Here is a 16,678-nt window from a genome sequence, read left to right as displayed (position 1 = left end):
GCATATAGAATTTCTATCATATCGCCATTTATGGTAAGGATTAATACGGCTAAACATTGTAATGTACACTGAGCTTCAGCAAAGGAGACTAACACAAATAAGGGAATTAATAGGAAAAAGTAATATATAATACGTATCAACATGTTAGCTTAAAATGTGTATACACCATGGGGTGTGTAAACTGGAAATTAACATTTTCAAAAACTCAAAAAGCCCTACCTACAGTAAAAACACGCACAAATTCTGAAGATTCCAAAAATAACTAAGAAATCATATTCCAGCAGATAACGGCTTTCTAAAAGAACCTTAGCGTTAGCTTGGAACTCTCAACTTGAGCTTTAAAAGCATTCAGTTCCAGTATATTTGATAGTACAACTACAACACCTAACACTTGAAGAACTTGAAACACGAGAAGAGTGGAAGACCAGATGGTTATCATCAACATGTTAACCCCACATCACGAGGAAGAAAATAGTATAGTTTATGTATTGCTGCATGAGATTCAATATAACCAACACTACTCTGTTTAACAAATTCATTAAAACTAGTATTACAGGCAAGCTCCTTGTTTCCACATTACTTTGACTCTGTAGGTAAAAACCACCAATATCGAAATGGTGCATCCTTCCCAAAAGACATTCTCTGAGACTATCAATACTGACCTTTCACTACTACCATTTCAGTCACGCATCCATGTTAGATATTAGTGTATTACCTTTGGGTTGTATGCATGTGTGTCGTATAGTGCGTGTGTGTGCGCGGATCATTTGGTGTGAGTGTTACCTCCTCGGGGCAGAGTTCGCAGGCCTTGGCCAGGGTCATGCGTGCAGAGTGCGAGCGCTCCAGGAAGTACCCGTTGGAGGTCTCGTTGCTCTGGACGGGGGGAGACCAGTTGTTGTAGGTGTACTGGGGGTTCCCTGTGTAGGGCCTCCTCTCCAGCTCATCCCCCAGCCACTCCACCGCCCACGTCCACTTACGCTTCAGGTCCCCGTTACTCTACAGAGAGAGAGACACACACCATTAGTAAGAGTGCTTATGAATGACTTTTTCCTTGCATTGCAATTATGAATCCTGAAATGTGGATTTCATTTTTTCAAAAACATGTTTACTCAAACCACCTGCGGGCCAGATTTAATCGTCTCTTGGGTCGGATCGGACTTGAGTTTGACATGTGGTCTAGTGCATAGTGTCGTCACTGGTTTACCTGTAGTATCTGGTATGCCACAGAGCAGCTGCTGAAGAGGGCCACCATGCACTTGATACACTGGTAGGCCCGTTTCTGGTAGTGGTTCTTGGAGCGCTGGATGGTGTCAAACAGGCCGTCCCTGTCGTCTGGTATACCCTTCAGCACGTTGTGGATCCTACGCAGACAGACAGGGAGAGAGGGAGGTCAGTTACACATCAGATATAACAGGGATGAGGTTGGCTCACAACAACATAGAAAAAATAAGCCAGAGAGGAAACACCAACCAGGGAAACCGGCCATTCCTAGTCCTAGAGGGCCACAGTGTGTGCAGGGTTTTGTCCCAGCCCAGCACTAAGAGACCTGAAGCAGTCTGATGAGTCGAATCAGATGTGTTGGCACTAGATTGGGACAAAACCCTGCGTCCACTGTGTGACCTTTCCCAGACCAAAGTGAGGAGCAAAGATATGATAATGTACCCGTGTGTCTGCCAGGAGTCTGTCTCCTGAGTATGACGTACCCGTGTGTCTGCCAGGAGTCTGTCTCCTGAGTATGACGTACCCGTGTGTCTGCCAGGAGTCTGTCTCCTGAGTATGACGTACCCGTGTGTCTGCCAGGAGTCTGTCTCCTGAGTATGACGTACCCGTGTGTCTGCCAGGAGTCTGTCTCCTGAGTATGACGTACCCGTGTGTCTGCCAGGAGTCTGTCTCCTGAGTATGACGTACCCGTGTGTCTGCCAGGAGTCTGTCTCCTGAGTATGACGTACCTGTGTGTCTGCCAGGAATCCTCGATGAGCAGGATTTGCAGCAGCAGGTCCAGGTAAGGCCTCAGCTCGTAGGTGTAGGAGTACGCCACCTGGGGGATAACAAAACACACACTATCAATAAGATCTAACACAGAAATATGAAAAACACCACTTGGGAGTTAGAGGACGAGACCAAGGGCTTCTGAGATGTAGTTTTCTAATAGTGTTGGCTGCACACTGGGGTATATGGGGCCTGAGGTTGTTATTACCTGGCAGAGCAACTCAATGGAGTTAAAATGGCTGCCTTGCTTCTAGCTCTTAGGAAACTTTGCAGTATTTTGTTTTTTTAATGTATTATTTCCACAAGCATTTCGCTACACCCGCAATAACATATGCTAAACACGTGTATGTGACCAATACAAATCTGATTTGAGTATGTTGAAGATTACTGGGGGTTTATATATATATATATATATATATATATATATATATATATATATATATACAGTGGGGAGAACAAGTATTTGATACACTGCCGATTTTGCAGGTTTTCCTACTTACAAAGCATGTAGAGGTCTGTAATTTGTATCATAGGTACACTTCAACTGTGAGAGACGGAATCTAAAATCCAGAAAATCACATTGTATGATTTTTAAGTAATTAATTTGCATTTTATTGCATGACATAAGTATTTGATACATCAGAAAAGCAGAACTTAATATTTGGTACATAAACCTTTGTTTGCATTTACAGAGATCATACGTTTCCTGTAGGTCTTGACCAGGTTTGCACACACTGCAGCAGGGATTTTGGCCCACTCCTCCATACAGACCTTCTCCAGATCCTTCAGGTTTCAGGGCTGTCGCTGGGCAATACGGACTTTCAGCTCCCTCCAAAGATTTTCTATTGGGTTCAGGTCTGGAGACTGGCTAGGCCACTCCAGGACCTTGAGATGCTTCTTACGGAGCCACTCCTTAGTTGCACTGGCTGTGTGTGTCGGGTCGTTGTCATGCTGGAAGACCCAGCCACAACCCATCTTCAATGCTCTTACTGAGGGAAGGAGGTTGTTGGCCAAGATCTCGCGATACATGGCCCCATCCATCCTCCCCTCAATACGGTGCAGTCGTCCTGTCCCCTTTGCAGAAAAGCATCCCCAAAGAATGATGTTTCCACCTCCATGCTTCACGGTTGGGATGGTGTTCTTGGGGTTGTACTCATCCTTCTTCTTCCTCCAAACACGGCGAGTGGAGTTTAGACCAAAAAGCTCTATTTTTGTCTCATCAGACCACATGACCTTCTCCCATTCCTCCTCTGGATCATCCAGATGGTCATTGGCAAACTTCAGACGGGCCTGGACATGCGCTGGCTTGAGCAGGGGGACCTTGCGTGCGCTGCAGGATTTTAATCCATGACAGCGTAGTGTGTTACTAATGGTTTTCTTTGAGACTGTGGTCCCAGCTCTCTTCAGGTCATTGACCAGGTCCTGCCGTGTAGTTCTGGGCTGATCCCTCACCTTCCTCATAATCATTGATGCCCCACGAGGTGAGATCTTGCATGGAGCCCCAGACCGAGGGTGACTGACCGTCATCTTGAACTTCTTCCATTTTCTAATAATTGCGCCAACAGTTGTTGCCTTCTCACCAAGCTGCTTGCCTATTGTCCTGTAGTCCATCCCAGCCTTGTGCAGGTCTACAATTTTATCCCCGATGTCCTTACACAGCTCTCTGGTCTTGGCCATTGTGGAGAGGTTGGAGTCTGTTTGATTGAGTGTGTGGACAGGTGTCTTTTATACAGGTAACGAGTTCAAACAGGTGCAGTTAATACAGGTAATGAGTGGAGAACAGGAGGGCTTTTAAAGAAAAACTAACAGGTCTGTGAGAGCCGGAATTCTTACTGGTTGGTAGGTGATCAAATACTTATGCCATGCAATAAAATGCAAATTAATTACTTAAAAATCATACAATGTGATTTTCTGGATTTTAGATTCCGTCTCTCACAGTTGAAGTGTACCTATGATAAAAATTACAGACCTCTACATGCTTTGTAAGTAGGAAAACCTGCAAAATCGGCAGTGTATCAAATACTTGTTCTCCCCACTGTATATACACATACAGTTGAAGTCGGAAGTTTACATACACTTAGGTTGGAGTCATTCAAACTCATTTTTCAACCACTCCACAAATTTCTTGTTAACAAACTATAGTTTTGGCAAGTCAGTTAGGACACAAGTAATTTTTCCAAAAATTGTTTACAGACAGATTATTTCACTTATAATTCACTGTTTCACAATTCCAGTGGGTCAGAAGTTTACATACACTAAGTTGACTGCGCCTTTAAACAGCTTGGAAAATTCCAGAAAATGATGTCATGGCTTTAGAAGCTTCTGATAGGCTAATTGACATAATTTGAGTCAATTGGAGGTGTACCTGTGGATGTATTTCAAGGCCTACCTTCAAACTCAGTGTCTCTTTGCTTGACTTCTTGGGAAAATCAAAAGAAATCACAAAGACCTCAGAAATTGTTTTTCAGACCTCCACAAGTCTGGTTCATCCTTGGGAGCAATTTCCAAATGCCTGAAGGTACCACGTTAATCTGTACAAACAATAGTACGCAACTATAAACACCATGGGACCACGCAGCCGTCATGCCGCTCAGGAAGGAGACGCGTTCTGTCTCCTAGAGATGAACATACTTTGGTGCGAAAAGTGCAAATCAATCTCAGAACAACAGCAAAGGACCTTGTGAAGATGCTGGAGGAAACAGGTACAAAAGTATCTATATCCACAGTAAAACAAGTCCTTTAAAAACATAACCTGAAAGGCCGCTCAGCAAGGAAGAAGCCACTGCTCCAAAACCGCCTTAAAAAAGTCTGACTACGGTTTGCAACTGCACATGGGGACAAAGATCGTACTTTTTGGAGAAATGTCCTCTGGTCTGATGAAACAAAATTAGAACTGTTTGGCCATAATGACCATCGTTATGTTTGGAGGAAAAAGGGGACCGCTTGCAAGCCGAAGAACACCATCCCAACCGTGAAGCACTGGGGTGGCAGCATCATGCTGTGGGGTGATTTGCTGCAGGAGGGACTGGTGCACTTCACAAAATAGATGGCATTATCAGGAAGGAAAATTATGTGGATATATTGAAACAACATCTCAAGACATCAGTCAGGAAGTTGGTCGCAAATGGGTCTTCCAAATGGACAATGACCTCAAGCATACTTCCAAAGTTGTGGCAAAATGGTTTAAGGACAACAAAGTCAAGGTATTGGAGTGGCCATCACAAAGCCCTGACCTCAATCCTATAGAACATTTGTGGGCAAAACTGAAAAAGCGTGTGCAAGCAAGGAGGCCTACAAACGTGACTCAGTTACACCAGCTCTGTCAGGAGGAATGGGCCAAAATTCACCCAACTTATTGTGGGAAGCTTGTGGAAGGCTACCCGAAATGTTTGACCCAAGTTAAACAATTTAAAGGCAATGCTACCAAATACTAATTGAGTGTATGTAAACTTCTGACCCACTGGGAATGTGATGAAATAAATAAAAGCTCTACTATTATTCTGACATTTCAGTGTTGATCCTAACTGACCTAAGACAGGGAATTTTTACTAGGATTAAATGTCAGGAATTGTGAAAAACTGAGTTTAAATGTATTTGGCTAAGGTGTATGTAAACTTCCGACTTCAACTGTATAAAACACCTGTCTAGTGTGTGTTTCAAGTTTTAATGTAATGTGCACAAGTACAGTTAAATGCCTTTGTTGCAAGCTCTAAACCCAACAATGCAGTAATCAATAACAATGTAATACAACAAATATAAGGAAGAACAAAAACATATGAGTAATAAAAATAACACGAGTAAGTAAGCATAATACACTGAACAAAAATATAAATGCAATCATTTCAAAGGTTTTACTGAGTTACAGTTCATGTAAGGAAATCAGTCAATTGAAATAAATTCATTAGGCCCTAATCTATGGATTTCACATGACTGGGAATATAGATATGCAGCTGTTGGTCACAGATAACTTTAAGAAAAAGGTAGGGGCGTGGATCAGTCAGTATCTGGTGTGACCACCATTTGCCTCATGCAGCGCGACATCACCTTTGCATAGAGGTGATCAGGATGTTGATTGTCCCACTCCTTCAAGTTGCTGGATATTGGCAGGAACTGGAACACGCTGTCGTACACGTCGATCCAGAGCATCCCAAACATGCTCAATGGGTGACATGTCTGGTGAGTATGCAGGCCATGGAAAAACTGGGAGATTTTTTGCATCCAGGAATTGTGTACAGATCCTTGGCGACATTGCATTATCATGCTGAAACATGAGGTGATGGTGGCGGATGAATGGCATGACAGTGGGAAATTATTCAGTTTCATCAGCTGTCCAGGTGGCTGGTCTTGGACAACCCCGCAGGTGAAGAAGCAGGATGTGAAGGTCCTGGGCTGGCGTGGTTACACGTGGTCTGCAATTGTGAGGCCGGCTGGAGATACTGCCACATTGTCTAAAACGACGTTGGAAGTGGCTTATGGTAGAGAAACGAACATTCAATTATCTAGCAACAGCTCTGGTGGACATTCCTGCAGTCAGCATGCCAATTGCACACTCCCTCAAAACATGAGACATCTGTGGCATTGTGTTGTGTGACAAAACTGCACATTTTAGAGTGGCCTTTTATTGTCCCCAGCTTCTTGATATGCAACACTTGTCAGGTGGATGGATTATCTTGGCAAAAGAGAAATGCTCACTAACAGGGATGTCAACAGATTTGTGCACAAAATATGAGAGAAATAAGCTTTCTGCGCATATGGAAAATTTCGGTGATCTTTTATTTCAGCTCAAGAAACATGAGACCAACACTTTACATGTTGTGTTTATATTTTTGTTCAGTGTATATACACAGGGTCAGTCAGTTGGAGTACCATATTTACAATGTGCAGGGATACTGGATCGATTTGAGGTAGATATGTATAGAGGTAAGATGACTAGGCATCAGGACATATGATAAACAGAGTAGCAGCAGCATATATGATGATTGTATGTGAGTGGGTGTGTGTAGAGTCAGTATAAATGTATGTGCATATTATGTGTGTGTGAGCAAATAATGGTGTGTGTGTTTGTGTGTCCATCTGTGTGCGATTCACCAGTTTTAACCCTTACCTGCCAGAGCAGCTCTGACAGTACAGTAGAGGAGAACTGGGGGTTTTCCCAGCAGCTGAACCGTAGCAGCTTGACCGTCTCCTCTGAGTTGCTGCAGTCCTCGATGATCTTCTTCACATAGCTGGTCCTAACAAACAGGATCTCTCCCACCAGCTGCTGCACAGGCATCACCGGGGTGGTCTGGTTGGCATCGCCGTACGGGTTAGGGAGAGGGGGGTTACCTGGATAAGAGAGAGCGAGAGAAAAGAGGGAGAGACAAAGAGACCGAGAGAAAGAGATGAGGGCCTTTTCTCAATTGGATAGGAGAGAGGAGTATCCAATTGAGAAAAGGCTAATGAATACAACCCAGCTGATACTGGTTCGTCTTCGTCCGTTAACCCTGAGAACCAGAGGTCACCACCCCTGACCTCTGTGTGAACGCACCGTTGATGGAGGACTGCATGCGTGCGGCCACGTCACAGCAGCGCACCAGCTGGGAGACCACGGTGTAGAGCTTGCCCAGCTCAGCATACTGGTACTTTATGGGAGGGCCAGGCCCCTCATCTAGAGCCACCAGCATGAAGGTAGCTGGGACACTCAGCTTCAACAACTGAGTCTTCTCTGCCAGCCCTGGAGAAGAGAGGGAGGGTGAGAGAGAGGGGCGGGAGGGAGGGTGAGAGAGAGGGGCGGGAGGGAGGGTGAGAGAGAGGGGCGGGAGGGAGGGTGAGAGAGAGGGGCGGGAGGGAGGGTGAGAGGGGCGGGAGGGAGGGCGAGAGAGAGGGGCGGGAGGGAGGGTGAGAGGGGTGGGAGGGAGGGAGAGAGAGAGGGCGGGGAGGGAGAGAGAGAGGGCGGGGAGGGAGGGTGAGAGAGAGGGGCGGGAGGGAGGGTGAGAGGGGCGGGAGGGAGGGTGAGAGAGAGGGGCGGGAGGGAGGGTGAGAGAGAGGGGCGGGAGGGAGGGTGAGAGAGAGGGGCGGGAGGGAGGGTGAGAGAGAGGGGCGGGAGGGAGGGTGAGAGGGGTGGGAGGGAGGGTGAGAGGGGTGGGAGGGAGGGTGAGAGAGAGAGAGAGGGAGGGCGGGAGAGAGAGAGAGGGAGGGCGGGAGAGAGAGAGAGGGAGGGAGGTTGGGAGAGAGAGAGAGGGAGAGGGAGAGGGAGAGGGAGAGGGAGAGGGAGAGGGAGAGGGTGGGCAAGAAGGAGAAAGTGAGGCAAGAAGAGAAATATGTCTGTCCATTGCTGTCCACTAAAGTGGAATTAATTGCCAGTGAGCCATTCACTCTCCCCATCAATCAAGGAGTTGTCAGAGCAGGTGTGCATGACAGGATGTGTGCGTGTTCCTTACCCAGGTTGGCGTACATGACGAAGAGGTTGAAGTACTGCTGCAGGTGTCGGCCGTGCTCTGACACCTCTCGCCTGAGGAGGTTCAACACAGCCCTCAACAGGTGGTCACTGAGACTCAGGTTATCACACGCCTGACAGAGAGAGGGGAAAACGGAGAGCGAAAGAGAGAGAGAGAGAAGTTTAACACATACTCCATAAGACCAGAGTAAAAGTGCTTTGTATGGGCCATGCCCAGTATGCACGACACAGGGGAAACATTTGAAAACAGAAGCCGAAAATGAGACAAATGTCTTATTTGACAATTCCAGGTAGTAACTGCTCAGTTTCACAACATTTCTCCTGTTTCATGCATACTGAACACCCCGCCTGATAGGCAGTTTGTGTTTTAGGATCAGGATAACCAGCCATTCACCAGTTTGTCTTTTAGGACCAGGACAACCAGTCATTCACCTGTGGTTGGGTGGAGGCTCCGGCGGAGGAGGCGGTGGGGGAGGGGCAGGGTCCGTCTTGAAGGGAGAAGTGTGCAATGAAGACGATGAGTTTGGCGAACGCGCCCCTGACCTCAGCGCTGGGGCACTCCAGCAGGTACTCAGAGAAGCGGTTGGCGTAGGCAAACAGGATGTTGTGTGCAAACCAGTAGCGTACATTCTTACTGTGTCTCAGCAGGACGCACAGCGCATCATACCTGGAGATGGAGAAAGAAACAGAGATACACCGGTGGTTAGAGACAGGGGGAGAGGGGAAAGAGGGATGCATCAATGGATAGAGAAAGAGGGGTGATTCAGATGGAGAGAGAATGAGGCAAGGGAGAGTGGAGAGAGAGTGAGAGACTGAGGAGACAGGGATAGATGCACAGACAGTTGTGAGAGAGGAGGAAGACAAAGAGAATAAGAAAACAGAAAGATGATTAACTCCGCTCAATATATGAGCACAGGTCAAGGTTGAAAGGTCAGACAGACCGACAGAACTCACCAGTCACTGGCGGGCCCCCTCACTACTTTCTTGGTGTGGAACCCAGTGCTGAAGAGGAACCTAGCAGCCAGCTGAACACTAATCATAGCTATCTCCTCTGCCTCGGGCAGTAGATGGTCTTGTCCTGATACAACCACACAACATAAACATTGGTTCAGACTTCAGTCACAACTTAACGTCAAACTTCCTACTGGAACATTTAAATAAAAACCTTGGTCATAAAAAAAGAAAAGAAAATGAATGTTTCCTCTCTGGATGCAAAAGAGTGAAGGATTATGAAGGTATTGAAGAAAACTCGAGCGCGACTAGCCTATTCCCCACACAGGGAGTTTCAATTTCAGAGTTAATGCGTGAGTCAGTCACCGGAGCAGAATACCAGAATCTCACTGTTTAAACAGAGCCCTATGATCTCATCTGCTGCTTACTCCTAAATGAAAGGCTGAAATTGGAGACATTAACGATAAGAGTTGCCCCCCCCCCCCCATCCCATACACATACATACATTATTGATGAGCTGAAGCATTTAATCCCAACCAAGTGCTTTTACACTGATGGCTAACCCTGCAGTGGTCAGTTCATTTCCCTGTGCCTGCCGTGCAGACAGACAGACAGACAGCAGTATACTGTGGCCTGGCCTGGCTGGCTGACTGCATTAATAATGCATTGGCTCATATTAACTTCACAAGTCAGGAAATTGCTGCAGTTTACCGTTAGCAAATGTAATGTTCAGCTCTGCCATCATATACTTTCCCTCTCTATGCAACTCTCCAAGGGAGTGGTGAAACTGTATGCATCTCAAATACTGTATTAATAGTGGTAAGATCATTTTTTATCTTATTAAATATTGAAAGGAATGAAAATATCAGCTATTAAAGCATGGCAAAAGTCTATCGCTATTACAGTGATAAAAAGCCTTGTTATGGCACTACTTGGGCTACTGCAACAGGGCTGAGAGCTAGCTATACTAAGGAGTGAGGCTGGGCCATTCACAGTGGACAAATGACAAAAGCAGATCACAGTGAAAGCGATCTCTTCTTGGGTTGACCACAATAGAAGGGCTCTACAGTGAAAAAAATGTCAGCGTAGAGCCATGAATAGCAAGGGCCAGAACAAGAGGGAACAAAGGAGACAAACAGACCTCTGTGTAGCATCAACAACACCTGCCTTGAAAATAGCTCTACAACTCAAAAGAAGGTATATTGAAGCCAGTGTGTGTGTGTGTGTGTGTGTGTGTTCCACGTACCTAGCGGAGGGTTTAAATAGACACTGTTACAGGTCAGAAGTTTCTTAACAAACTGGAAATACTCCAGGCTGTATTGCATACGGTTGTGCATGAACTGCACGTTCTGCTTGCGCACGCTGCACTCGATCACGTTGGGCATCTTGACCTGGTGCGACGGCTTGTTGTTGGACGAGGACGAGATGGTCAGCTCCTGGATGTACTTGATCAGCTCGCTGTCCTTGTCCAGTGAGTCCATGCGCTCGTAGAAGAGGATGTAGGCGTTCCACCAGCGCTTCTGGCGCCGGTACGACATCCTCTTCATCATGTGGTCAAACACCTCGCCCATGTACTCCCCTCCGAAGCACTGGTTCTTCATCTCCTCCTCATCGTCCATCTTGCACTCTGTCACGTCGCCGTCGTCAAACTTGTACCAGCGGTTACGCTCGCCGTCGGCCCCGCCCACGTTCCTCTGCGTGATGTAGGAGTAGTAGTGTCCGCCGCTGGCCTGGCCTGAGTGGACCAGCACCCCCACCAGACGGTACTTGGAGCTGCCCGGGGGCTCTGGATCAGAGGGCTCGTTCTGCTGGATCACCTGGTGGCAGGACACCCATATGGATGATCGGTTTAGTCTCGCGATAATTCAGTGTATCGCCATATCTGCAATTATCGCTATAATTGATGTTCAAGTGAACCACAATTGGTTAATTTAAAAGGGACAGTTTAAATGTGGTCCCATCCATTTAAATGTGGTCCCATCTGAATCACATCAAATATTTCAAATGATAATGACCACTACGTCATTATGAACACATGAAAATATGGACATTTCTTCCGTATTTCTACACCCAATAATGTAATAATCTTTCTCTACATCATGCCATCCCTAACCTGGTTCTCTGGGTTGACGTCGTCCCCCTCCAGCTTGGCCACCCCGGCTACTGTGTAGGGCTCCATGTCCAGCTCCCTGGGGAACTCAAAGTAGTCGTTGAACTTAATGGCACACTCCCTTTCCCAGTCGTAGTCAAACCTCTTCAGCTGGATGGCAAGCACTGGAGGAAGCTTCTTGATCAGCAGACGTTTCACTGTGTCCACCTGGAGGGAGGAGGGAAAGAGGAGCAACCTGTTACTGCTCCCTAAGTTAACCCTCCTCCTGGAGAGCTACAGGGCATGCAGGCTTTTGCTCCAACCCAGGAAATCCTACAGGAAAGTACAGCGCATTTCTAAAGTATTCAGACCCCTTGACCTTTTCCACATTTTGTTACGTTACAGCCTTAAATATATCATTTTAAATCTACACACAATACCCCATAATGACAAAGCGAAAACAGGTTTTTAGACATTTCTGCAAATGTATTAAAAATAAAAAACAGAAATATCTTATTTACATAAGTATTCAGACCCTTTGCTATGAGACTCAAAATTGAGCTCAGGTGCATCCTGTTTCCATTGATCATCCTTGAGCTGTTTCTACAACATGATTGGAGTCCACCTGTGGTAAATTCAATTGACCCACAGTTGACAGTGCATGTCAGAGCAAAAAGCAAGCCATGAGGTCGAAGGAATTGTCCGTAGAGCTCAGAGACAGGATTGTGTAGAAGCACAGATCTGGGGAAGGGTACCAAAAAATGTCTGCAGCATTGATGGTCCCTAAAAACACAGTGGCCTCCATCATTCTTAAATGGAAGAAGTTTGGAATACCCAAGACTCTTCCTAGAGCTGGCCGCCCGGCCAAACTGAGCAATTGGAGGAGAAGGGCCTTGGTCAGGGAGGTGACCAAGAACCCGATGGTCACTGACAGAGCTCCAGAGTTCCTCTGTGGAGATGGGAGAACCTTCCAGAATGACAACCATCTCTGCAGCACTCCACCAATCAGGCCTTTATGGTAGAGTGGCCAGACGGAAGCCACTCCTCAGTAAAAGGCACATGACAGCCCGCTTGGAGTTTGCCAAAAGGCACCTAAAGGACTCTCTGACCATGAGAAACAAGATACTCTGGTCTGATGAAACCAAGATTGAACTCTTTGGCCTGAATGCCAAGTGTCACGTCTGGAGGAAACCTGATACCATCCCTACGGTGAAGCATAGTGGTGGCAGCATCATGCTGTGGGGATGTTTTTCAGCGGCAGGGACTGGGAGACTAGTCAGGATCAAAGGAAAGATGAACGGAGCAAAGTACAGAGAGATCCTTGATGAAAACCTGCTCCAGAGCGCTCAGGACCTCTGACTGGGACGAAGGTTCACCTTCCAACATCCAAGACAACGCAGGAGTGGCTTCGTGACAAGTCTCTGAATGTCGTTGAGTGGCCCAGCCAGAGCCCGGACTTGAACCCGATCAAACATCTCTGGAGAGACCTGAAAATAGCTGTGCAGCGACGCTCCCCATCCAACCTGACAGAGCTTGAGAGGATCTGCAGAGAAGAATGGGAGAAACTCCCCAAATACAGGTGTGCCAAGCCTGTAGCGTCATACCCAAGAAGACTCGAGGCTGTAATCGCTGCCAAAGGTGCTTCAACAAAGTAATAAGTAAAGGGTCTGAATACTTATGTAAATGTAATATCCGTTTTTTTATTTTAATACATTTGCACACAAAAAAACTGTTTTCGCTTTGTCATTATAGGGGTATTGTGTGTAGATTGATGAGGGAATAAACAATTTAATCAATTTTTGAATAAGGCTGTAACGTAACAAAATGTGGAAAAGTCAAGGGGTCTGAATACTTTCCGAATGCACTGTAGCTGGTTGGAAAAAGGGCTATTGGTCTATTTCAATTGCAAGATCTGATAAGAATATATTGTTTGGAGTGGTTCAGAAATAGACTATACAGTAGACCAACCACAGTAGACCAACCACAGTAGACCAACCACAGTAGACCAACCACAGTTAAACGATCAAACAGAGCAGGACTACCCCAGTTAGAGCCATCTCCGGCTCCTGAACAGAGTTCTGACAACAGACATTCACTTCACTTCCCTGACTAATTAGGCCAAAGTGAGTTGTGTCTAACCTTCTTGTTGCACTTCTCACAGTGGTATGCATTGGCTCCCTCCAGAAGGTCTCCTTTGACGTACTGCTCCATAGAGTCCAACAGGTTCTGGTGGTTCCTGATGTCTACATTCAGAGTGGTGAACGACTCCTCACACTCATACCTGGAGCACGCACACATGAACACACAGTATCCACATAAGTTACCACCAACACTGTAGCAGCCTCATATTAAACCTAGGGCTGGGCGATATATACAATTAATTCAAATTCATGTTTTATCGCGATATTCCAAATGCTTGAATCGCAAGAATATCAAGGTTGTTATTTTGTATTTTCATGAGCATTTATGTCCGCTTGTTTTCATGTTGTATTTTTGGTCTCGTCTACCTCACTCCTCTGTGCTGTGTGCACCTTCCCATTTACACCAGAGATCTGTATATAATGACGAGATGCACGTCTCCACCCTAATAATGGGAGTCGTCGTCCCAAAGGCGGGTAGGCAGGCGACAAGCTTAGATCCTAAATAAGCCCATAGAAACGCATTGGGCTTATTTTGGACAGATTTTAGTTGGCCTCTTCCTCTATGGTTTACACACACACGCCAAGCCCCTCCCCCTGCCTCTCAAGCCAACAAAGTTGAAAGATCACATCTTCCTCTCTGACAAGCAGTTTCAAAGTTTCAACTCGCTATTTGCATTTGAGGTTTGGTCTAACAGAATCGGTCATATGGACACCAAAACACATTGAGACATTATTTTACTGTAATAGAGGAGAAGTTAACTTGTCTAACGATGCCCTTTTTATTTCTCAACTACTCAAATTGCGTGCAGAGCAGACACTACTAAAACAAGAGTATCAATGAACATTGATTCTGAAAAATGAATGCTCAGTTTGTCGCGTGCAGCATTGGGGTACCACGTCCCGCTAGCAGCATTTTAGCCAAAGACTGTTATAATAGCTGTCTAGTCTGTGTTTTATAAATGTGCAATAAGCATAAAACACACTTTTATATAAGGAACTATCAACTCATTCTCATTCTGAGAAATAAGGTAGGCCACTTGATTTCAACATCTGAACAAAGTAGACAGGCTAACATGCTTTTCAAACAGTTGGAGGCAGACAGAAGGGTGTGTTCATAACAATTCAACTGTTCAACCTTGTTAGCTAGCAAATAGATCCAAGTTGGCTAAACTTGAAATATAAAGATTAGCTGGCTAATCACTAGCACGTCGGCTTGCAAGATTGTTGATGAGACCTGTGTAAATGTTTTATAGCCTAATGCCTGCTACAAGAAGTTAGTAATTTATTAGTGAATGTGTTTATTCATGGTTCTGGTTACATTTTTAACAAAAGGGCATTTTCATAGACAGCCTTGAAAGCCAGATCAGTGATTAATATAAAAAAAAAAAAGAAAAGCAGGTTAAACTATTTTGATAAAATAATTAAATTATTAGTGGGTCTTATGGTTGTGGAAGACTTATATTTAGCCTAGGTGTAACTTCACAAGCCCTGAATTCATTAGATTATTGCAGACTGTTTGAAACGCAGTGTATTTGACCTTTAATTGTACAACAATGCTTATTTAGAGAAAACATTAAAAATACATATTTTTTAGATATATATCGTGAATCGCCCAAATCGAGATATGATTTTTAGGTCATATCTCCCAGCTCTAATTAAACCACTACAAATCTCTCTCTGTGCAGAAATTGACATTTTCAAATTAATTATCCTCAGGTGCGCTAACAATAAGTATTAGTCCATGTTGCCCCTAGACCTGATCTCAAGTCAGTTTCACATTCTCCTACTCTAATGGTTACAGGTACGATTTGCGAAGATATAATTGATTTGAGATATTTTCCCAAGGTGCAGTGTGTGTGTGTTACCTATGCGGGCACCCCTGGCAGATCTTCTGGTCGGCGAAGGATCCCCCCAGCACCTTGCTAAGCGTGGCCGGGTGACCCAGGGCCTTCAGAGCCTCGTCCAGACTGTCCACTAGGGAGTTGAAGAACTCCAGGGCGTCGTGCTGCTCTCGCAGGTTCACCGGCTCACCCCATAACCTACAGGAGGGGGGGGTTAAGTGGGTGAGATTAGAAGAGATGGTGGGAGAGAGGGACGGGAGATGGGGAGGAAAGGTGGGACTAAACTATTGGTTCCATTGTACAAGGCAAACTAAATCCAGCGTCGGTCAAGTGTTTGATTGTATTTAACATACTGGTACATATTTTACCTATCTTTTTCCTCCCAAACCAGGTAAATCAATCTCTCCCCTCCAGTATCCACTGACCTGAACTGTTTCCAGAAGCCCCGGGGTACATAGTACTGCAGTCTGGAGGAGGCCAGGTGACCAAAGATGACCTGCAGGTGGCGCAGCACCCCAATGTTGTACTCCTTCCTGTCCTCTGACTTACTGAGCGATGGCTTGTCGTCAATCTGCTGGTTGTAGCTGAACACCTCATCCCGCGGGTCTGCGTTACTCTGTAGGGGGCCGAGGGACACACAGGGTTAAGCTGGGTCCTGTTCATTAGGACACAATGGGGAAAAAACATTTTAAATGAAACACCCCACATTGATTATGATTAAACTATGAATGACAACTATGAATGAATGACAACAGTACCTATGAATGAATGAATGAATGAATGACAACAGTACCAACTGCAGCTTTTTAAAGAAGCAGACGAAACATGGATCAACCAACAAACAATTAAAACATCACTCCTATGACCAAACCCGTTCCTTGTTACCTCTCTCTCCTGCGTTACCTCGTTCTCCTGCTTCTCATCGCCGGACATGTCATCGTCCACGTCGGTGCCGGTGCCCTCCACGGCCAGGATGCCGTTACGGATGGGGGGGATCATGTAGAGCTGCTGGATGACCGAGTTCATGTAGCAGGTAGCCCCGGCGTTCTTCAGCCCCACAAAGCCTTTAGTGGGCCGCGGCCCCACTGGGGGGAGGTACTCCCACTCTGTCAGAGCCTCACAACCTGTTGATCAAACACAGACAATAAAATGTATATGTGGGCTTCACACCTGACAGGGGAGGGGAGGCAACGACCTGGGTCAAATGTCTCAAATATTTGAGGTGGGCTTC

The 16,678-nt window shown here is 45.8% G+C and overlaps 1 protein-coding gene across 7 annotated transcripts in view; it reads right to left on the bottom strand.

The window, feature by feature from the left end:
• LOC311144019 (ubiquitin carboxyl-terminal hydrolase 9X-like) overlaps positions 1 to 16,678 on the bottom strand; it is a 79,168-nt gene that overhangs the window by 7,829 nt on the left and 54,661 nt on the right. For 4 of the 7 annotated variants that reach the window (XM_084179934.1, XM_084179938.1, XM_084179936.1 and 1 more), the window contains 14 exons: positions 16,333 to 16,571; positions 15,873 to 16,063; positions 15,472 to 15,645; positions 13,605 to 13,746; positions 11,490 to 11,693; positions 10,623 to 11,193; positions 9,380 to 9,503; positions 8,858 to 9,092; positions 8,409 to 8,538; positions 7,517 to 7,702; positions 7,094 to 7,314; positions 1,950 to 2,038; positions 1,205 to 1,361; positions 784 to 996 (listed from right to left, as the gene is read on the bottom strand). In XM_084179934.1, the coding sequence (XP_084036060.1) occupies positions 784 to 996; positions 1,205 to 1,361; positions 1,950 to 2,038; positions 7,094 to 7,314; positions 7,517 to 7,702; positions 8,409 to 8,538; positions 8,858 to 9,092; positions 9,380 to 9,503; positions 10,623 to 11,193; positions 11,490 to 11,693; positions 13,605 to 13,746; positions 15,472 to 15,645; positions 15,873 to 16,063; positions 16,333 to 16,571 (2,876 nt within the window). The remainder of the gene's footprint in view (positions 1 to 783; positions 997 to 1,204; positions 1,362 to 1,949; positions 2,039 to 7,093; positions 7,315 to 7,516; positions 7,703 to 8,408; positions 8,539 to 8,857; positions 9,093 to 9,379; positions 9,504 to 10,622; positions 11,194 to 11,489; positions 11,694 to 13,604; positions 13,747 to 15,471; positions 15,646 to 15,872; positions 16,064 to 16,332; positions 16,572 to 16,678) is intronic. The other 3 variants (XM_084179935.1, XM_084179937.1, XM_084179940.1) reach the window with 1 other exon arrangement.

Source organism: Coregonus lavaretus (genome assembly GCF_964263955.1).
Source record: "Coregonus lavaretus genome assembly, chromosome: 16".
NCBI lineage: Eukaryota > Metazoa > Chordata > Actinopteri > Salmoniformes > Salmonidae > Coregonus > Coregonus lavaretus.
The sequence above is the reverse complement of the archived record's forward strand: the minus strand, read 5'-3'. Positions and strand labels throughout refer to the sequence as shown.